The 23827-nt window shown below is 41.5% G+C and overlaps 1 protein-coding gene and 1 non-coding gene across 4 annotated transcripts in view; both read right to left on the reverse strand.

Annotated features, from left to right (window-relative positions):
- Positions 1-23827, reverse strand: part of CCDC77 (coiled-coil domain containing 77) — a 28677-nt gene that overhangs the window by 2778 nt on the left and 2072 nt on the right. For all 3 annotated transcript variants that reach the window (XM_045554689.1, XM_045554687.1, XM_045554688.1), the window contains 7 exons: positions 22212-22437; positions 15076-15218; positions 8288-8384; positions 7366-7438; positions 6140-6231; positions 5033-5181; positions 339-558 (listed from right to left, as the gene is read on the reverse strand). In XM_045554689.1, coding sequence (XP_045410645.1) covers positions 339-558; positions 5033-5181; positions 6140-6231; positions 7366-7438; positions 8288-8384; positions 15076-15218; positions 22212-22437 — 1000 coding nt within the window. The remainder of the gene's footprint in view (positions 1-338; positions 559-5032; positions 5182-6139; positions 6232-7365; positions 7439-8287; positions 8385-15075; positions 15219-22211; positions 22438-23827) is intronic.
- On the reverse strand, positions 6409-6514 carry LOC123640831. Its single transcript, XR_006736074.1, has one exon. It is a non-coding gene; the product is annotated as a U6 spliceosomal RNA (small nuclear RNA).

A 23827-nucleotide genomic window follows, 5' to 3' on the forward strand; every position in this document is an offset into this window, starting at 1 on the left:
TTAGTTAGGTATTTGTTGTTTCTGTTTTTTCTCACCCATTAACATATAAACACCACAGGGCAGACCTTGTCGAGATCGTTTACTGCTGTAGCTCCAGAGCCTATCTCATAGTAGGAGTGTAATAAATATTTGTTGAATGAATGAATGAATCAACAGTCTAGTATGTTAAATCCCCAAATACTGTGAGGATCAGCTACTCTTTGAAACCTATTTCTTGAGGTGCTGCTATAACAGCTTCGACTGAATGGATCTTATATGACAATTCATAGGTTCTTTGGAATTCTTTCAACTCTTCCAGAAAAATAAACGATATCTGTAGGTAGATATAAGGACATTACCTTAATATATTCATTTTGGGTATGATGACCCTCGTGCATAACTGGCAGAACTTTTCCAACTTTATCTTCTTTCCTCTTATTCTGTACCCTATATTGCTTAATCTTTGACATCAAATGATCCTTTTCAAGCATCCATGACTTCTCTTTATTTTGGTTTTCAAATTTGAGTTGCAAAAAATCTTTGGTGCTCTCATAGAGCAGTTCTTGGGTGTAATGGAGACTGTGAAAGAAAGCACAGGGTGGACATGAGGATGCTTACACAGCATGTCTGAAATAAAGGGAAGATACAGGTTCTTTAAAATTGTACAATATATGAATTTTGTAAAATATTATTAGGAGTTTTAAAAATGAGCTTAGTCTGACAATCTTACATGTTTTAGACTTCTTAGACTTACATGTTTAGACAATCTTAGACTGGCAATCTTACATGTTTTACTGGGCAAGGTGTAATGTAACCACTCATGCTCACGGATTCATAGACTGGCCTTTGTAAATATTTTGCTGAGTACTAATTTCAGGTTATATGATTAGAAAGGCTACAGAAATACTTACACATAGCCTGCATAAGTACAGACTATTCCTAGGAATAATACCAAAAAGAACCAAATCATGGTGTTCTGAGTGAGGGTTAGTTCTAAAATATCAAAAACAGCTTTGCTTTTATTTATGCTGTGCGCCAAGTGTAACTGCCCTGTATCACAGTCTTGTTCTTTTTTTCCATGATCAACTTCCTCTATAAAGTCATCTCAATAATTTTAGCCCATTTTAATATTTCCATTCCCTGAAATTCCACATCAGTTTTATTTTTTTTTTTTTATTTCAGCTCATCATGGGGGTACATAAGTTCAGGTCATATACATTGTCCATGTCCCGCCCATCCCCCCGAGTCAGAGTCCCAGGCGCGTCCGTTCTCATTCTCCAGACAGTGCGCCTGGCACTCATCATGTAGTCATACCTCCATCCCCTCCCCCCCCCACCTCCCCGGGTCTGCACCTTCAAGCATGACCATTCCCCAGAGGGTGTGCAACACACTCATCATGTAGGCATACACCCATCCCCTCCCCCCACCCCCCATCCCAGTCTGATATCCAGTTGGTATCCTTCCCCGATGTGCATTTAGGTGATGATCAGGGAAACCAGTTTTCTGGTGAGTACATGTGATGCTTGTTTTTCCATTCTTTGGATACTTCACTTAGTATAATGGGTTCCAGCTCTCTCCGGGAGAGCCAAAGAGATGTCGTATCATTGTTATTTCTTATAGCTGAGTAGTACTCCATGGTATACATATACCACAGTTTACTAATCCATTCGTGGATTGATGGGCACTTGGGCTGTTTCCACATCTTTGCGATTGTGAATTGTGCTGCTATAAACATTTGGGTACAGTCCACATCAGTTTTAATATATATCGGTCTCATAATCTAAAACTTGGTTATATACTATGTCATATTTTAACTGTCAACATGTATTTTTTTCCCAGCCTGAGTGAAAGCATATACCTTATTTATCATTTATTTTTGCCCCACTGCTACCAGATTGTCAAGGACAATACCAACTACTGGATATACACAAGGCGCTAAATAGATTCCCGATGACTATTTCTTGAGACTTAGGAATAGATAAATGATGTTTCCATCAACACCTAGAAAAATACTGTATCGAATGCTCTGCTTGCAAGAGTATTAAATACCATTAAGCAATCACTATAGTTTTCCACTGAACAAATAATGTCAGATCCACTTAGTTTTCTTTACAAGTAACAGGGTACATAGATGAAGGGAAAACAATAGCATAGTGCCAGGCACAAAGTAGAGTAAATGTCACCAGAGGAATATATCTATATCTAGTCAGGGGCGCGTGTGTGTGCGCGTGTGTGTGTGTGTGTGTGCGTGTGTGTGTGTGTGTGTGTGTGTGTGTGTGTGTGTGTGTAGAGACTGATTCAGTTACCACAAGGATATCTAGTCAGGGGCGCGTGTGTGTGCGCGTGTGTGTGCGCGCGTGTGTGTGTGTGCGTGTGTGTGTGTGTGTGTGTGTGTGTGTAGAGACTGATTCAGTTACCACAAGGATATCTAGTCAGGGGTGCGTGTGTGTGCGCGTGTGTGTGTGCGCGTGTGTGTGTGTGTGTGCGCGTGTGTGTGTGTGTGTGTGTGTGTGTGTGTAGAGACTGATTCAGTTACCACAAGGATCTCTCCTGCTTTCAATGAGTTCTTTTATTCTGTCTTACATTATGTTCTCAGTTACAAACTGGGAGAGTATGGTCCTGTTAAAATACAAATGGTTTGAAAGTGACCACCAAAGGGCAGCCACTACTGGCCTTGGATTTCATGCCATGCAGCACCCTCAGGATGATCTATCCAAGGGAAGGACCTAATCATGTACTCAGATATGCAGAGAATGACAAACGAGTAAGGTTATTACTATTCTGGGATATAGATATAAAATTACAAATTACTGTGACAATTTAAAAATATCAGTCCCTTAGAAACAAAACCCAGTGAAAAGTCAAGATGCTATTTTTAATTACAAAAATACCAAAAATAAAAATGAAGATGGAGAAGTACTGGCCAAATGCAAAGACATTACACTATGTTAAAAGAAACAGCCTGTATGGGCCAGGACATATTTTCTGTCCTGCACTGATCAGAGATTCTAATTTGAGTGTTATATCCAATTTTAATCACCATACTTTAAAATGGAGGAAGAAACGCTAGAAAAGTTTGAAAAAATAAAAAAAATGATAAAAGAATAATAAAGAATATAACATGAAAAAATATTTTAAAATTTAGGATTTTTAATGCAGAAAAGAGACAGTGGGGTGCAACTTGATAAGGACCATTAAGTGTTAAACGAACATTTATTGTGTGCCTGTTGTGCACAGAGGTCAGGGCAGAAACTATATAGCAAGACCCTGTGACCAACGACATAATTACAATATGTGGTGACAAGCCTCATCGTGGAGGCACACTAATCATTATGGGAATTAGAGGAGGAAGAACTTAATTCAGCCTGGGGAAGTCTTCAGAGAAGGGGGTGACTTTGCTTAGCAAGGTGCTGCCACATGACAAATGTCCCATGAAAAGCAGTTATCACTAGTCTGGCTGAGGCACAAGGTGAACCACAGCGACAGGGGAGGGGCCGAGGCTGAGAGGCTGACGTGGTGTCAGATGGCAATGTGCCTAACGAGCCATGCTAAGGTACCAGGACTTTATAAGGTAAGTGGAGAGCTACCAAATGTTTTTAAGTGGTTGATAACTCCTAATGGAAGAACTAATTCCTAGCGAGTGGTGAGGAAGACAGTAGAATACAAAGGGACCAGTGACAGCAAGAACAGTTAGGTTATTGCAACAACTTAAAGAAATAGAGCTTGAATCAATGTGGGAAGAATGAGAGGGCAAAGAGTGGATTTGGGAGGCTTCTCAGGTTTACAATCCAAAGGATTTGGAATTAAGGAATAAGAGAGTTAGGAGTTGAGGATAATCCTAAAGTTTGAAGCTTGGGAAAGTGAATGGATGTGACATGATACCGTAAAACTAAATGGGGAAAGAATGAAGTAGTAGGTTTGAGATGGGGGAAGGGAGTATTTGTTGGGAGGAACAGTTTGGTTTCAGCAGTGGTAAATTTGAGGTGGACATATTCAATTGAGGACGTCTTTATGGCACAGGTCTGGCCACTGGGAACAGACAAAGGGCTGAGGGTGGTTAGACAGGTGCTGCAGAAATCAAGGGAGATGAATTTCAAGGAGGGAGTGATTGGTGACACCAAATATGAAGAGAGATATTAATGACAATAAGGACCGAAAAGAGAGAACAAGTCTTAGAAATTAAGAAGGCGGCTGGGTGCGGTGGCTCACACCTGTAATCCTAGCACTCTGGGAGGCCCAAGAGGGTGGATGGTTTGAGCTCAAGAGTTTGAAACCAGCCTGAGCAAGAGCGAGACTCCGTCTCTACTAAAAAATTAAAAAAAAAAAAAAAAAAGAAATTAGCTGGACAACTAAAAATATATAGAAAAAATTAGCTGGGCATGGTGGCACATGCCTGTAGTCCCAGCTACTCGGGAGGCTGAGGCAGGAGGATCGCTTGAGCCCAGGAGTCTGAGGTTGCTGTGAGCGAGGCTGACGCCACGGCACTCTAGCCAGGGTGACAGAGCGGGACTCTGCCTCAAAAAAAAAAAAAAAAAAAAAGAAAGAAATTAAGAAGGCAGTGATGACCTCAGACCTTAGAAAGGGGATGTTTAGTAACATGGTGGGGATGAAATCAGACTGCAGAAAGGTGAGGAAAGGCAAGCAGGTAAGGAACAAAAACCATGAGTATAGAGAGTTTGCAGATTTTTTTTTTTTTACAGGTATGTAAAGTCATGTTTTCCATATTAAAGGGCCAAACAAAACAAAAGGGCCCTATTACATTGAGTCAGATGGATAAAAGAATGTTTCTTAACCACTAGAAACAAGCTAAAACACTAAAACGGTTAAAAGGAGTGTGTAGAATACTCACCGGCTCTTCAAGAAGAGACTTGACTGCATACCTGGAAAAGCCTGGACACTCACCTACCTAGAGGCAGGGGTGTCTGACGAAGACACAGGTTTTTCAAGGTTCCTTTCAGTTCTATGATCTGATGCTGCTAATGTACAGAACTGTTAACTTTTCAGCCATTCAGAAACATAAAACACCTTCAGGTACAGCTCTCTGGCCACTCACCTTTTGGTTAGCTCTTTGATTTTGTCCTGATTTCTCTGGTGCTGAACTTGTATCTCCTCAAAGTGGATCTGTCTGTCCTCCATGAGCCCTTCGACTTGTTCCCTGGAGAGCCTGGTCTGCTCTGCCAGCTGAGCCTGCAGCGCTTCCACCTAGACACCCCGACAAAGGGTCAGGCAGCCACGCCTGCTTCCACGCCCTTCATTCTGCTCAAAGTGAGCCTTTCTCCAGAAAAATTATAAAACAAACAAACAAAAACTCCAACCACACAATAGCAAATAGTAGAAAAATTTCAATCCTGATCTTCTTAATGTCTCACAAATGGGGTCAGGCTATACAAGAGTAGATTCTTTGTTCACACCAAGCTCCGGATCCACATCACACAAGGAAAGCTACCATGATTGGTTTCTTCTATCCTATGACTTTGCATTTTCACTGTCTCCCTTTTTGACTTTTAGGACTTTCTCCCTTTTAAGACACCCTGGTTGCATAGCAACAGAATGACTCTTTTCTTAGTTTTTGGTTTCAAAATGTAGAGCAAAATGAATATAATGTAAATTTTTTCTGAGTCTGGCTGTCTGTGACTCTACATGGACATATTGGCCAAAGGTAGAAACTGTCATTTAAATCAATGGAGCCCCACCCCAATAAGGACAGGAACTTATGGAACTAGATAAAAAGTCATGGTTCCAAATGACATACAGTTACTAGGTGGTTAGAGAATAATTCATTACTTTGGTAGCCTTTAGAACCCATGCACCAAGTAAATGCATATACCCCCAAATGTCAATCATCAGCATGGATAAGTTTCTTCCCTCTGTAAGGCTCTGTGTATCCCCCAGGCCAATCACAAAGTGAATCCTTACTTTATTATATGATGCTCTGTTGGGTAGAGCTTAGCATATTGAATAGAAGGTTCAGAGTAGCACTTCTAGAATGTTCAAATAAAGAATGACGGTTTTAAAATATAAGCTCTTGGAAATTAGGAGCAAACTTAATTTTCTTAACCTGTGTGCAAGGAGATACTTATTATATGATACTGAAGGTATGTTACATAACTTCAAACTTGTGGATAGAAACCATCTTGGTCTGCCAAAAGTAATTTTTTACCTGTAGGATGAGTGTCTGTATATCTTTTTGGTAATGCTCAGAACTTTCTTCCCTCTCTCTCATTGCTGGTCTTCTTTTGCTTACTTTAGGATCTAAAATAAAAAACAAAAATTCATCAAGAAGACTTTGCTCAGCTTTTCTTTCTGCTGTTCAGGTATCAGCATTACCTGTGCAGAGGAGTTCAGACTCATTTACTTATAAGAGAAAAAAAGAAAGAAACAGGAAAACATAATAACTAGAGTGCTTAACTTTTCTTTTTTCTTTTTTTTTAAATTATGGAACACTTCATGAATTTGCGTGTCATCCTTGCGCAAGGGCCATGCTAATCTTCTCTGTATCGTTCCAATGTTAGTATATGTGCTGCGAAGCGAGCCCTGCTTAACTTTTCAAACAGGAATCTCTATAACGGAACTCTGCAGGATGTCACCTAGATAATCATACTCATCTTTCGGCAGAATTGACTACAAATTTTCCTTTAGAGTTATGTCTATTTTCTTAGCAAAATCCTATTTAATCAGAATGGGTAAGGAAAAGGAAAAACTAGACATTTTGGTTATGACATATCACACAATTTTCAAAAGACAAGGTTTTTTTTTTAATAATGAAAAAAGTTTAATACAAATAAAATTGAAAAAAAATTTCCTACAGACTGATTAATTGGTATTACCGTACTCAGAAATTACCTTTCAAACCCAAAGAACCTATCTAAGACAAGGTTATTTTAAAAATAAGCAATACTAGGCCAGGTGTGGTGGCTCACGCCTGTAATCCTAGCACTATGGGAGGCCGAGGCGGGAGGATCACTTGAGCTCAGGAGTTCGAGACCAGCCTGAGGAAGAGTGAGACCCCTCTCTACTAAAAATAGAAAAATTAGCCGGGCATGGTGGCATGGGCCTGTAGTTCCAGCTCTTCAGGAGGCTGAGGCAGGAGGATTGCTTGAGCCCAGGAGTTTGAGGTTGTAGTGAGCTACAATGACACCGTTGCACTCTACCTGGGGTGACAGAGTGAGACTCTGACTCAAAAAAAAAAAAAAAACACTAAAAATTGCACTGAACAAAATTTAATTTCTTGGATGATTCAAAGAGTTCATTAGGATCTTAGACCACCAGAGGCATCATTATGAACATCAATTATTACTGTGTAGGAGGAAAACATTTCTAATTATTCTCACTGTGATTTTCAATTCTATGTCAGTGAGAATTCCTAATATGTAATGTGGTTGTTACCTGTTTTGAAAGCTGAAGATTCATTCTGTTCACATACATCTACAGCCTGGATAGTCTTTTGGAGAATGCTGACCTGAGGAGGCACAAAACAGCATAGAAGTAGCCTTCCTATAAATGTAATAGTTTACTTTTTAGCCTTAGCTCTACAGATCAAACACTATTATAAGTTAAATTTGTCAGAATTGCATACTTTTGACAAATTTAAGGATGTCATGCATAGGAGAGATCACACCGGCAAAGTAACAAACTGGATAAAACCCAGTGTTGATGATATAAATGAAAAATATAAAATAAAATTGCAGGGCTATTGAGTAATACATGCTTAGAAAAAATCAGCTCTTTGCCAAGGACCTTTAAGAAAGTTGTTGAAGTATACCTATGTAGATATGCATAAAAATGCTCATGAGAAACTGTTCATAAAAGTGAAAAAATGAAAATAGTATACATGTTCATAAATATCTCTATATGAATGGGAAAAGAGCTGAAGTATACATACCAAACTATTAATAATGGTTTATCCCTAGGATATAGGATTATAAGAAACTGCCAGTTTTATATGATAGATTTCTGTACTGTGTGTTTGTTTTAATAAAGACCATGTATAATGTTCATAATCAGTATAAACAAAGATTAAAAAAGAAACTTAAGTACCAAAAATTTCTCCCACACAAAGTCTGCTCCTGCTTTCCTCTCTAATCTCAGCTAAAACATCTACCTCTCTGTGCTTTAGATTTCTAAATGATGAAATGGGGTAAACAATGCTACTTCCCAACGTTTTTGAATAAAAATGCTTTGAAAACTCAGGTAGACATGGGACTATGGTGGCTAATTCTCTAGCAAATACTACAGTTGTTCTGATTATGGACTCCAGCCTGTGTTTTCTAAAAGCCACATTCACGTTGCTATACCAAAGATTACCTACTTTATGCGGAGGCTCCTTATAAAAATAGGTCACTTCTCCAGCATCTGTTCCCACAAGAGCCAAGAGATTCTGAATCTTTTTCTTGTCTTCTAGCTCCCTGAAATTTTCACAGAAAGTAAGTACACATCATGCATTCTAAGTAACCTTTTCTATTTAAAGGCTTTCCCTTCTGATTTGTTTTTAAAACAATAGTAACCTGAAATTAAGATTGAATAGGATTCATCTAGACCTTTAAAACAGCAGGGATTTCCATTCAGAGTGATAGGGCCAAGAAATAACTTCTCAGCTGATTCTGGAAGGGACTGTACTGGATGCTGAGGTGCACAGCACTGGCCTTCCTCTTTGGGACTGATGGGCTTATCCCCCAACCGCCAGGAATGTGGCCTGCCGATTCCTCATAGTTGCATTTCTCTCCAGAACAGCTCTCAGCCAAAGGGAACTGCCTCACAGAAGTTCATTCCTCAGGGACAGCCCGTATCTAGTGCCTGGTCAGTGAGGGGTACAAAAATCCAATCCCCTTACCCCAATTCTGGATCTCTGAAGGGCCATCCCCACCTCAGAGCCCCTGTGGTGTTGGCTGAGGCCTGCTGAGCCAGTTTAAGCTCTCCCTCTGCCCAGTTAGGCTTTATTTCCTCATAGGTGATTATCCTCAGAGCACTTCCCCATAAACTTCCTGCAAGCAAATCTCCATTGCACAGTCTGTTTCCCAGAGAAGCCAACCTAAGACAGCTGCTGTCAGGCCTGGACCAAGAAAGCAACTGTAAAAAGGGATTTCAGAACCAGTGATATGGAGACAGTTTATAGCACTCAGTGTCCTTAGGAGCAAGATAGATGGGTAGTCAACAGGGTACAGCTTACATCAGGGGTGGGAACCTTTTCATATTGCAAGGCTGCATTAATTTAGCTGTAATCAAATAAGGCTGCATTCATGAAACTTCAATTAGATATACTTAAAAATGTACATTATTTTGTAAAAATCTAACTACTATGTATCTAGTAATTTCAAAAAACAAAAACTATTTGTTAATTTTAAAGTTAACTAACCTTTTAATGACTTTGTTTTGTCTGCTTTTTGCTGGAAAGCATTTGAATATTTGGTTGCAGCATGGAGGTCAACAGTTTCAGTTGATCCTCTAGATGGGTTTCAGTCATTTGTGATCTTAAGGGCATTCTGATTTGGGTCAGGTAGGAGAATGTAGATTCTCAGCAATAAGTGGTTGAAAAGCAAGAAAGCATATTTTGGGCATGTTGCCGAAAGGCATGGGTGTTCTACTGCATTTTTCCGTATTTCAATTGGATCTTTCTTAGCATCACACAATGACTTTAAAATGTCATCTACTGAGAGCTCAATCCATTCTATCTGTAGTTCTTTAGGTGCCTTGGTGATATCAACTAGGTGAGGCTGAAATGCTAATTTGAGTGTGATGTCATGATTCTCAAAGTCAGTGAATCTTTCATTGTGTTCTCCAATTAATAGGTCTGTAACAGCTGTGTATTCTTCAAATGATTCTAACTGGGGAAAACGTTCATCTAAAATTTCCTTTTGAAGAAGAAGTGTTCTGAAAAAAGATAGCTTTTTTGAAATGCTTGGATTTTTTGCCACATATCATTTATAGACTAAGTTTTACCTTGCAAAGAAATATTCAAGTTGTTTTGATTTGATATGATACAGAAATACTGCATTGCTATAGAAGTCTTAATCTTCTTTCAGTAATTCACACAGCTGATTCCGTTCTTCATAAAATTTAACTATCTGTTCTCACAGAGATAAAATTTTGGCCAACACCTGTCCCTGCGATAGCCAACACACTTTGGGATGATACTGCAAATCCACACTGAATACCTCATGTTACAAAACTGATGATGCCATGTTCATTTGCACGAATATAGTTAACAATACTTATAACTTGTTGCAAAGTGTCACTTAAAATAGTAGCTTTAGCACAGAGATTTTGCTGATGTGAGATACAATGAAAAGAAATGAGAGCATCTGGATATGTTAATACTTTATCTGTGCAATAAAGCCTTCATGTTTTACTGTCATGGAAGGTGCACTGTCTGTACATACACTCACTAAATTTTCAAATTCAGTCCAACTTCATGACATTTATCTTGAAAGTCACTGAAGATATCTATTCACCGTGTTGTGTACACAAGAGTGCCCAAAGCGAGTAACTCTTTGTAGCAAAGAAAATCTTCCGTTATGAAGTATAAAACCTGCACCAAGTCAGTAGTATCAGCTGATTCATCCAAAGCGATTGAATAATATATATTTTCCTTTTGAAGTATTGCATGAAGTTGTTCTGTTAACTTGAAGGCTAATTCATGGTGTTGATCAGTTATGGTTCTTCTTGAAAGAGACACTTGTTTGTGCTTTGAAATGTTATTGGGGTCTAAGCATCCTACAACTTTGACAATGCATTCTTTCATAATTTGTACATCACTGAATGGCTTTCCTTTTTTCTTGAGTATATAAGCTATTTTATAAGTTGCTTCAGAGGCATTATTTCCAGGTCTTATTGCTACATGAAAGAATTATCTTTGCTTTTGCTTTTCATCTTTTAATTTCTGTAATAAATGTCACACCTCTCCCTCTAATTTAAAATATCTGTAGTCCTTGTGTTACAATGCTGATGAGCATAGAATTTCTTTAATGTTGATACTGCAGTATCACAAAGCAAGCAATTCTTATCTTTAGCAGAAAACGAGATAATCCTGCAATTCCCAGTCCTCATTAAAAAATCTGTTTTCTTCCTTAAGCATTCTCTTGGTCTTCTTTGACATGATGGGCTAGTAAGCAGACAGAATTAAAAAATACTGTCGAGCCATGCAACTATTCACAAATTCCACTGCAAACAAAAACACAGTGCACCACTGTCAAAAGCTGACAGATGAATGGCACACTCGACCCCCACGAACTCTCACCAACCAGCCTGGTGCGGTAGTGGCCCCAGTCAGGCGGGGGAGTTAGAACTAAAGCATGAGCATAGCAGCCGTCAATTTAGCCCTATGGCTTTACTAATGTTCTAGTTGTGCCGGTCAATCTGGGAGGATTATTTTGTTGAAACTTATTTTATTTTTTGGTATTTTAAATATGTTCATTTTAAAAATAAAATAAATATATAAAAGATGAGAAAAATGTATTAATAAAAATAAAAGGATTTGTACTGTGAAATTTGGATTCAGTCAAAAGGCCACCCTTAAGGACCTAGAGGGCCACATGTGGCCTTAAGGCCGCAGGTTCCCCACCCCTGGCTTAAACAATCAAAATAAATCAAAGACAGAAAAGAGGCCGAGGACTGCACCCCATACAAAATCACAATCCCTGACTCATTTTCCAGATCCAAGCCAGTTTTAAGTCCCAGACACTGCTACCTAAAAGAAGAGGCTGGATCTTCCTAGAGGTAAGGCCCTGTGACACCACAGGGTACCTGTATGTGGTAGTGACTTCCCGACTCCTCCCCCATTTATGCAAGTGAATGCTTGGGGGGGGGGCAGGGCTACCAGGCGTTTTAAGCGCTGGATACAGCGTCTGGGCCAACATTGGTACCTGATAACCTGAAGCATTATCATGGCACTGGGGCGTATGGGGACCATGTGATAAATGGAATTCTGGCCCAGGTTCAGCTCACACGGGTCTACTGGCTCCACCAATCAGTGGTCGTTTGCCAAGTTCCCAAATGTATAACTAAAATGCACATACTTGGTAGGTGGCAGAACCTCCAAATTAGTTTCTTGGCTTTGGGAGCAAGTGAAGCGAAAGCCTTTGAAACCTCCCTACCAAGATAGTAAATAAAGACCTTAAGAATGCAGTGGTGGAGTCCTTATCAAATCCTCATTTCATTTGTCAGGATGACCCTCACCAAACCAGATGGATTCTGGAGGACAACAGCAGACGACTACAAAGTAGGTCCCCATCTCAGTCACTGCGCCAGATGTAGTATCTTTGCTAATGCAGATTAATCTTGGTCTCAGGTGCTTGGTATGTGTGGCCACTGATTAGGCAAACGTATTCTTTTCCATCCCACACAGGACCAGGACCAGAAGTGGCTCACATTCATGTGAGGTGGACAACAGTGTACTTACATAGTCTTTCCCTGGGGCCATGTCAACTATTTTACTCTCTGTCAACACAGTATAAAAGGACCTAGATCTGGCTATTTCACAGATCACATTAGTTCACTATTGATGATATCGTGTTAAATCAGACTGCACAGACAACTGCACCTTTGGTAGATACATGTGCTTCGGAGGGCTGGAGATAAACCCTACGAAGCAAGCACATCAGTGGAGTTTTTAAGGGTCCGACCTCGGCCTGCCAGGACATTCCCTCCAAAGAAAACAGTAAGTTATTGCATCTTGCAGCTACTACTGCCAAGAAAGAAGCATGAGGCCTAGAAGGAGTCTTCAGGTTCTGGACACAACACATCCTGTACTTTGGAATGCCGCTCTCACCCATGTATCAGCGACGTGGCAGGTGAACTTTCCCTGTGGCCCGGAGTTGAAAGGAGGCTCCACAGGAGCTCACCACAAACAGCTCTGCTGCTTGAGACACATGACCTGGCAGACCCTGTGGTGTCTGTGGCGGGACAAGGTGCCAAGTGGAGTTCATGGCACATCCCATTATGAGAATCCTAACACAGCCCCTCTGAGACTCTGGAGCAGACCATGCTGTCTACAGCTGAGAATGATACAACATTTGAAAAACAGCTTCTGGTATGCACCTGACCATGGGACATCGAGAAACCAGGTGGCTAAGTCTTTTCAGCAAATCGTGTTGGGAAAACTGGATATCGACATGCAAAAGAATGAAGTTGGACCTTTACCTAATACCATATGTAAAAATTAACTCAAAATGGATCAAAGACTTAAACATAAGAGCTAAAATTATAAAACTTATAGAAGAAAATATAGGAGAAAAAATTTTTGACATTGAGTTTGGCAGTGATTTCTTGGCTGTGATACCATAAGCACAGGTAACAAAAGAGTACATCAAAATTAAAAACTTGTGTGCACCATTTTAAGAAAGTGAAAAGGCAATCTACAGAATGAGGGAAAATATTTGCAAATCATATATCTAACAAGGATTTAATATCCAGAATATATAGAGAACTCCTAAAACTCAACAATGACCAAAAAAAAAAAAAAAAAAAAGCACCCACAATTCAAAAACAGGCAAAGGACTTGAGTAGACATTTCTCCAAAGAATGTGTACAAATGGCTAATAAGCACATGAAAAAATGCTCAACATTATTAATCATCAAAAAAACGTGGCCAGGCATGGTGGCTCATGCCTGTACTCCCAGCACTTTGGGAGGCCAAAATGGAAGGATCACTTGAGGCCTGGAATTCCAGACCAGCCTGGGCAACACAGCCAGACCTCGTATCTACAGACAATTTAAAAATTAGCCAGGCGGAGGACTGCTTGAGCTCAGGAGTTCAGTGTTGCAGCAGCTGTGATCACGCTGTTGCACGCCAGCCCGGGCGATAGTATGATACACTGTTCCCCCTGCCCCCCCAAAAAAGAAAGAAAATGCCAGTCACAACGAGACCCCCCCCATGCCCATTAAGATGGTTACTATCAAATAAACAGAAAATAACAAGTGTTGGCAAGGATGTGGAAAAATTGAAACCCTCATGTACTCTTGGTGGGAATGTAAAATGGTGTAGCCACTATGGAGAATAGTACGGCAGTTCCTCAAAAAAATAAAAACAGAATTACCATGTGATCCAATTCCACTTCTGGGTATATACCCAAAATAATTAAAAGCAAAATCTTGAAGAGTTATTTGCACACCCATGTTCATAGTAGCATTATTTACAATAGCCAAAAGGTGGAAGCAACCCAAATGTCCATTGATGGACGAATGGAGAAACAAAATGTGGTCTATACATACCATGGAATATTGTTCAGCCTTTAAAATGAAGGAAATTCTGCTACAACATGGATGAACCTTGAAGACAATGCACTAAGTGAAATAAACCAGATAGAAAAGGGCAAATATGATATGATTCCACTTACTTGAGGTCCCTAGAGCAGTCAAACTTACAGAGACAGAAAGTAGAAGGGTGGTTTCCAGGGGCTGGGGCAAGGGGGACACGGGGAGTGATTGTTTAATGGGTACACAGTTTCACTTTAGGAATATGAAAAAGTTCTGGAGTTGGATGGTGGTGATGGTTGCACAATAATGTGAATGCACTTAATGCCACTGAACTGTACACTCAAAAATGGTTAAAGTGGTAAATTTTATGTTCTGTGCATTCACACACACACACACACACACACACACACACGCACGCACATGAACGCACACGCACGCGCACACACACGTACACTGCAGTGGGCACTGCAGTGTACTGCTCAGACGCCCCCTTCAGGACCAAGATACCCATTTCCCAGGAGCGGAGTCCTCTAAGAATTGGCTGACGGGGGCTTCCTCTGCCAAGCTTACACCCCTCCCTGGGGACAGCCCGCGCCCTTTCACTGGTCAATGTGGGGATATAAAAGTCTGAGTCCTTTGGGCTCTGAAAGGCCACCCTAGACGCAGAGCTCCCCGTAGCGCTGGCTATGCCCTCTGTTCCCACTATGATCACAGTTCACATTCTCCTGCCCAGGTCTGCTCGTGGGTATTACTCCCGGGAGCCTCCCCAGGAACTGTCGTGCAGGCAAATCTCTGCTCAGAGTCTGTTTCCTGGGGAATACAACCTAAAAGAATGACTGTAGAGAAATTTATCTTTTTAAAGGTAATTTAGAGTTATAACTCCATTTCCCTTCTCCTGCTTGGTACCTGATTCTCAGTCGGTCATTTTCTGAATAGAGGCGTAAAACATGTTCCCGTTCTTGGAAGAGGCAGACTTGCATATCACTTAGAGCTTTCTGCAATTCCGCAATCTCTTCCTCCCGCTGCTGCAAATCCCATTCAAGTTTATGCTGCCAAAACCAAAAAGATAATTGAAAAGATACTGAGTTTCAAAAGAGTATTTGTTATTAGATGTGGAGGAGTCAGTTCATGAAGAAATATTCCAAAAGTGAATGGTTTCACCAATACTGAATTCAAATACAGCAACAGGCTGTATATAGACTTGAGTTTAAAAGCTACAGGATGAGTGTGAAGTTTGCATATAATGTCAAAGCTCTCATATCTTCTTTTTACAGACTATAGGACCCAAAATGCCGTATGATTCACCTGTTCCATCCACACTTTTTTGGTAATGCTTTTTATAAGCATTATTGTGACATCCAGGAAAATAAAGATTAAAATATGATTCCTGTCTACAGAACTGAGGAATTTCATGGGGAAGGACACGTGCAAACAACTGAAATAAAATAATTATTTAATGGAAGAGCATGCAGGGTGAAATGGTGTGGGGGAAAGTGTGACAGGAATGAGTCGCTGGGACGTCAGAGACTGCCACCAGACAGCTGGCACTTGCAAGACTGCAAGAGAGACGAGCAGAGTGAGAACTCTCAGAAAAGGGAGCAGCAAATACTGCACCATGAAAGAGCCTAATATGTTTGTTAAAAAGGAAGGAAATCCTGTCTCATGCTGCAACACTGATGAACCTTGAGGACATTATGAAATAGTGTGAAATAAGCCGGTCACCAAAAGAAAAATACGGTATGATTCCACTCTGTTCTAGATAGATTCCACTCTATTTCACGAAGAACAAAAAGAGTATAGGAAGAGAGGGGAAGGTTGATGTGTGCCTGTATCACTTCACTTCAATCCTTGGGATAATGATGTTATCATGGGTAATAGGGATTAAAGTGATTATGGTTTTATTGGAATAAAAATCTAACTTTATTGAACATAGGGACAGATGGATTTGCAAATTAGTTATTTTTGCTTTTCTAAACAATGATGATCTATGGCAAAACTTACCAAGTGGTACTATATAAAGATATTTGTCTATTCTTTGTCAATTTTAGATTTTGTTTCAATTCTATATTCATAATATATTTAAATCTATAGAGAAATACTTGTGATTGGACTATTGATGAAGGGTAATGCATGGTACATGCACTGCTTAAGCTGCTAATAGAAAATGCATCAACCTCTCTACAGCAAACTTCAAGGTACACATTTGTATTTTATGTAAAAATTCAGGTTTTACTTATTCTTACATTGGTGGGAGTTGCTGTCAGTAACTTAAAGGCAAGCAAATACTTTTGTTTACTACCTCTTAGTGCAATAAAAACACACATAATGTGGCATTTTCATTAGGCAAGACTTGCTTTTTACATTTCACATAAGAATTCAATATAGGCCAGGCGTGGTGCCTCACACCAGTAATCCTAGCACCCTGGGAGGTCAAGGGGGGCGAGGATCACTTGAGGTCAGGAGTTCAAGACCAGCCTAAGCAAGAGCGAGACCCCATCTCTACTAAAAATAGAAAAATTAGCTGGGCATAGTGGCGCATGCCTGTAGTCCCAGCTCCTTGGGAGGCTGAGGCAGGAGGATCACTTGAGCCCAGGAGTCTGAGGTTGCTGTGAGCTATGATGATGCCACGGCACTCCAGCCGGGGCAATGGACCGAGACTATCTCAAAAAAAAAGGAAGAATTCAATATAACCCTTTCTTGAACAAAATGACCAGAGTAATAACAAAACTATCTTTGGAAGAAGTGTTTAATAAGCATATTTTATTTAAATAAATCCTCCAGAAGGAAATGGAGAATTGCCTTTACTTAGAAGGTGGCTGTATAAATAGTTCTCTCTCAAACTTATCTGTATAGTGTAGCAACATTTCCTTATTGGAAACGTCTGTATTTCTATATCACAGTACCCCAAAGGACTTTAAAGTCTCAAAATTCTGTGTGTCCCTTTGGCTTGCTTCCCTCTTGACTCCACCGGGCTCGTCAATGGGTCATCACATCATGATCTCCGTCTTCATAAACTCTCGCTGGGACAGCCCTCAGTCCCTCACTGGGGTCTGCTTCGGTGTTGCAGGAGGGTGTGCCTTTCCCTGTCTCTGCATTCTTTCTCAGACTGCGTCAGGCGGTCCCACCGTGCTTTCCGCTTGCTTTCGACACACAGCTCTACCAGTCTCGCCTCTTTTTGAACTGCCTTCCGCAGAGATGGGTGTGAAGACATTGTTCATCGTCATGGAGTAACCCTTCGCATTTAGATTTAGGGTCCTCGCCAAACAATCAAATGGCCTTTCTGTGAAATGCACCTGCACCTTCTTGGTGGGGGCTTGACGACTCCAGCCACGTAACATGGACTTTCACAAGCGTGTCTGACTGCCCCATGCACAACGGACGGGTTGTCACTGTACACCCTGTTATGATAGGAACAACCAGAACAGCTGGCTTTTTAGTGGAAGGACATTCTGCTTTCTTTTGTGACTTCTGCTGCATTGTGTTTTTTCTTTAGTAATTGAGATTTTATTGGTTGCGTGGAGAATCAGTACACAGACATTTCAATTTGTACACAGTTCTTAACATACATACCAAAAATCTGAAAAGCCATGTATTGTCATTCCCTTTTAAACAGTTATTCCAGTGACTTTCCAGCTTGAAATTTGGAACCAAATTTTTCTTAAAAAGATATCAAATACCAGTATCTTCAAATGTTGATAAGCTGTTACATAAGTCCTACCAAGTCAGAATTTAATATCATACACACTACACACTCAAATTTTCAATCTTTCACAGCACATTAACAAAGTTACTAGGAAAACAAGACTACTGACAACCAAAGATGTTACAGAATGCACACAATTCTGACAGGGAGAGCCACAGGCAAGGAATGGTTTTCTTTGTTTTCTTTTTCCTGAGACAGGGTCTCCCTTTCTTGCCCATGCTGGAGTGCAATGGTATCATCATAGCTCACTGTAGCCTCAAACTCCTGGGCTAAAGTGATTCTCCTGCCTCAGCCTTCCAAGTAGCTTAGGCTACAGACACTCGACACCACACCTGGCTAATTTTTTAATTTTTTGTACAGATGGTGTCTCTGCTATGTTGCTCAGGCTGGTCTCAAACTAACTGGCCTCAAGAGATCCTCCCACCTCAGACTCCCAGAGTGCTGAGATTACAGAGGTGAGCCACTGTGCCCAGACATGGTGTGTGGCATTAATCAGACATGGCTTCTTTCTCTCCTGCTTCATCAGAAGCTGGACTCTCAGTTTAGTTTCACTATTTTCTGCAGGTAAATCTTCTTTAGTTTCTTGCTTAGCCACTTTGGCCTGTTTTCCCTTTGCTCCCCTTTTACTTTTGTTTGTACTTTTGTGTCTAAAGATTGATCGTTCACTGCTGCCTTGTTTGGCTTCATTTCCACTTTTGCAGTTGCAAGTTTAGCTGACAACCTCACCTATCTTCTCTGCGGCCCTTCCTTCACAGCCGCTTTGGCTGAGCTGACCTTCCACTCGGGAACATGGCAGCGGGGAGGGTGCCTGCTGGGTTTCTGAGAGCCCGGCACTGCCCGCCCCCCCAGCTGCGGAGCTGCTGAGTGCATGGTGCTCTTGCTTTCTGTTTCAATCTTGGATTTTTCAGCTGTAAGGACATCCAGTGCTCTTTTTCTAGTGGTCTTTCCCAGCAACACTGTCATCTCTTCTAGAGTTTTCTGTAGCTCTTCCAAAACTGAAGCCATGGTTAAGCTGGGTCAGGCCAAAGGCCCTAGCTATAGCCTCGCAGGGGAGTGAACAGGAAGTGGCACACCCAGCGTGCTGACGATCCCCTCCTCGGCACACATCCAACCCCGTGCCACATTGTGGCCCATCGCTGGCACTTGGCACCTCAATTCTATGATTAGTTAAAAAAAAAATCCAGGCTGGGTGCAGTGCCTCACACCTGTAACCCCAGCACTCTGGGAGGTAGGACGATTGCCTGAGCTCAGGAGTTCGAGACCAGCCTGAGCAACAGCAAGACCCCATCTCTTAAAAAAAAAAATGCAGAAATAAATATATATATATATATATGTATATATATATACACACACACACACATACGTAATGTGATAAAAATGACATATAAATGTCTCCCCCCAGAAAGCCTAATACGTTTGGACAACTGCAAGTATTTCAGTGTTGCCAAAGTGAAAAGTATGAGGCACACTGGGAGGTAAGAGACCGGAGGCTGGGACACTCGTGAGCAGGATACTGTGACAGCTGCGTGAGACACGAGGGTCTGAAGTGGCATCACAGCAGTAGTGACAGAGGTGTGGGAATGGATTAAGCACTATGTAGGAAGCAGAATCAGTAGGACTTGCCTTATGATGAAATGCAGGGGGCTGGGCAGAACTGTAGGCAATGATACTAGTAACCGATACAGAGACTAACAGAAGTGTTGAGGGGTAAGGAATGGAGGGAGGGAAATGGTAGCAGTAACGTATGTGTGGCAGGAGAGGAAGGTAGAAAAAGATCAGCTCAGATATGGAGCTCAGGAGGAAAGTGAGTCAGGGTTAGTTATTGGAATTCGCCATCACATAGTAGTAGTATAATGCACGGACACAATGAGATTACTCACAGGAGAATCTGGAGGAACTTTGACATTTTAAGACTAAGGAAGGGAAGCTGTTAATGGAGACTGCAAAAAACTGATCAGAGAGGCTAGATAGAAACTAGCAAAGAAAAATGACGCAGAAATCAAGAAAGGAAGAGAATTTTAGGAAAGGAGAGGTCGAGAGTGACAAACACCACAAAGGCCAAAAAAAGAAGGGTAAGTTTGGCAAATAGGTGCTTGGAGAGACCACAGGGGGCACAGTTTCAGTGGAATGGTGAGAACAGAGATAAAACTGCAGTCAAGGAATTTCCCATGCAGTGAATGGGAAAGTCAAACTATTCTAGAAGTGTGGTTGGTGAGAAAAGAAAGAGCCATCTATCTAACTATAGAAAAAGAATAGCAGGGCTGGGCATGGTGGCACACACCTGAGTCCCAGCTACTCAGGAGGCTGAGGCAGGAGGATTGCTTGAGCCCAGGAGTTTTTGAGACTGCAATGAGCTAGGATCACACCACTGCACTTCAGCCTGGGTGACAGAGTGAAACCATGTCTCAAAAAAGCAAAAGCAAAAGCAAAAACCCGTCTTTAGTTGTGCTTCCCCCTTTAGGTACTATTTTTTTTTAGAGTGCAATCATACCTCACTGCAGCCTTGAACTTGAACTCCTGTGCTCAAGCAATCCTCCTACCTCAGCCTCCCCAGTAGCTAGGACTAGAGGTGTTAGCCACCAGTCCAGGCTTACTTTTCCTGTAGATTGGGAAAGAAGGTTGAATATGTTTGTATACTAATGCGAAAAAAGTAACGTCAAGAAAAAGATTAAAAATACGACAGAAAGAGGAGAGAAATGATTGAGCCCAGTTTCTAAGGAGGAAAAAGGGATGAAGGCCAGAGTAAGTGTTGGATCAATCCAGCCTGAATAGGCAAAAACGACGCCTTGTTCCAGAAGCAACAAGAAAGAAAGAGATGGATATAGATGTAGGTGACTATGTGTGGATGGGCAGGAAGGGAGTTCCCGTATGACAGTGGGAGCTAGGACGCAAGATGACCTGTTAAGAGAGGAAGGCTAAGAAGAGGCTGCAGGCTGGAGGGAAGGCATGGCACAGATGTGGAGGGAGACGGAACTGAGTGTGGATAGGTAAGAAAATTGCTGTGTAGTGGCTGAGGGTACAGCTCGATTGTTTACCATCAGTTCGTTCTGTAATGATCTGTGATCTTTGCAGAACAGTGGTTGTCAATCAGGAGTTTTGTACACACACCCCGACTACCTCCACACACCGGTACAGAAACATCTGGCAATGTCTGGAGATCCATCCTTCCTCCCTCCCTCCCTCCCTTCCTTCTCTCTCTCTCTTTTCCTTTCCTTTCCCTTCCCCCTTTTTCCCTGCCTTTATCCTGTCTTTGCCTTTCCTTCCTTCCCTTTATTTCTTTTCTTTGAGACAGAGTCTTGCTTTATTGCCCCAGCCAGAGTGCCATGGAATCGTCATAGTTCACTGCACCCTCAAACTCCTGGACTCAAGTGATCCCCCTGCCTCAGCCTCCCAACTAGCTGGGGCTACAGGTGCAGGCCATCACACCTGGGTTTTGCTCTTGCACAGGCTGTCTCAAATCCTGACCTCAAGTGATTCTCTCGCCTTGGCCTCCCAGAGTGCTAGGACTCCAGGTGTGAGCCACCATGCCCGACCTGGAGACATTTCTTGATTGTCGAAACAGGGGGTGTTGTGCTGATATTTAGTGGGTAGGGGCCAAGGATGAAGCCAAACATGCACAGGAGAGCCCTCACAACGAAGAATCATCCGGGCCAAAATGTCAGTAATGCTGAGGTTGAGGAATCCTGCTCCAGGAGGATGAGTGTGGCAGAGAACTGGATTAAGCTGCAGTTGGGTTTTTGCTATGCAGGTGGAGCAAAAGAATAATTGAGCAAGAGGTTGTTTGTAGACAGTTTAGTTACTACTGAAGTGCAGCATCATGAAGTTTAGGTTAGAAGAGAAGGGCATGATGTCAGAAGCCGATATGCAGCACTCAGAAAACTGACAAGTCAAGAAGCTATGGATATAACAACGAAGTTAAGGAGTAGTCAGTATAAGGGGATGAAAGAACTAGTAATGTAAGAGAGGTGGAGATGTCAGAATTTAAGATTTTAGAGGTAGGGCAGTTTGGGGGCATATGGTCCAAGGAGGGTCTTAAAAGGCAAGTGGCTTGGCTACGGAATCAAAAGAGAATATATTTTAAAAAATTTTTATCATAATTTTTTTTTGCAGAGACAGACCTTGCTATGTTGCCCAGCTGGTCTCGAGCCTGACCTCAAGCGACCTGCCTGCCTTGGCCTCCCACAGTGCTGGGATTATAGGCGTGAGCTACCACGCCAGGCAAGAAAGAATATTTTTATAAAATACCTGGTTGTGATACAAGCTAGCACTTCTAGAGCTTCTCTACTTAATGACTACACTTACGAGAGTCCTAAAAGGGCATCCATCATCTCTTTTTTACCTGTCCTTCACAAGTTTCTTTGTAGAGTTCCAGTTTCATCAACAGCCCCTCATTTTCTGCCTCACACTCAGCCATCTTCTTTTGATAATATTCCAGAAGCTCCTGAGAAGGGCAGAGGACGGCCAGACGGTCTTCAAGAGAAGGCAAGGGAGGGGACTCCACTGACGCCGCCATTCCGGGACCACTGATGCCGGCGGCAGCGCTGTGCTTGGAGACACCTGTTACCCTATGCAAAATTAGAAAGGATGCATTCATTAAACTGGGAACATTTATGACACATTATAATTTTTTAAATAAAAAAGGGGCTTATGTTTTAAAGTGTTTATAATTAAGGTGCTCATAAATCTTGAAAGCTTGATAGTATAGGTTAATGAATAATTTTATGAATTATCTTCCAAGTATCAATGGTTTAAAGCTAGATTCAAAATACATGTTAGAGCCAGGCGCAATAGTGCACCCCTATAGTCCCAGCTACTCAGGAGGCTGAGGCAGGAGAACAGCTTGAGCCCAGGAGTTCAAGTCCAGCCTGGGCAAAATAGCAAGACCCCATCTCTAAAAGAATAAAAAATAAAAATACACGTTAGAGACTAAAAAGATTGCTTAAAAATATAAACTAAATAAGACCATACAGTAACAATTAGAAAATTCAGTACTGTGAGACATACAGTAATGAGGCCAGGTGCAATGGCTCACGCCTGTGACTCCAGCACTGCTGGAAGGCCGAGGCGGGAGGGTCACTTGAGGCCAGGGCAGTATAGCGAGATCTTGTCTCTATAAAAAAATAACAACTAAAAAATTAGCCAGGCATGGTGGCGCGCACCCATTGTCTTAGCTACTCAGGAGGTTGAAGCAGTAGGACCCTTGAGGCCAGGAGTTCAAGGTTGCAGTGAGCTATGATCACACCACTGCACTCCAGCCTAGCAACAGAGTGAAACCCTGTTTCTAAAGAAAAAAATAAAAAAGACATATAGCAATGGGAACAACCACATCAGATGTTAATCTCTAGATATCTGAACTGCACAGACTGGAACTAGATGTTAAAAATGGCAAGACTCGGATCAAAGGCTGGACAAGAAGTTTTTGTTTGTTTGTTTGTTTGCTTTTAGCAAACAAGAGACAAGCTAAAACAACAAAAGTAGAAAACAAATGGTACAAATGGCACATGTGAAAACCAATCCTGTTTGGCTGTCTGCAATTTACAACACAACAAAATAGACAGTCAAGTGGAGAAACTGTATACCAGAAGCCCTGAGCTATAGTTAGTGAATGTAGTCACTACATGTGCTCATTCTATTATAATAAGCATATAGAGATATTAAAATTTATTCTCAACTAGCATGAAGTAAAAATCTAACATTTTCTCCACATTAAAAGCTTGTGACAGAAATACTATTCTACTTAATGTTTCATAGTCTACAAAGGAGTTATCCTGTAACAACTCTGGCGAACAGGTTAACAGAGGACTGAGCGGCCTGCTGAGGTGGGAGCTGCGGCGCTGACAGATGAGGACGACGTGTCATGCAGCAAGTTGGTGGCAGAACCAGAATGGAAAGTCCCACGTTTGTACGCTGGTTGTTTCCTCTGTAATCCAGGATCCACAGGCACCGTGCCAGGCC

Source organism: Lemur catta, chromosome 6 (assembly GCF_020740605.2).
Source record: "Lemur catta isolate mLemCat1 chromosome 6, mLemCat1.pri, whole genome shotgun sequence".
NCBI classification, from domain to species: Eukaryota; Metazoa; Chordata; class Mammalia; order Primates; family Lemuridae; genus Lemur; species Lemur catta.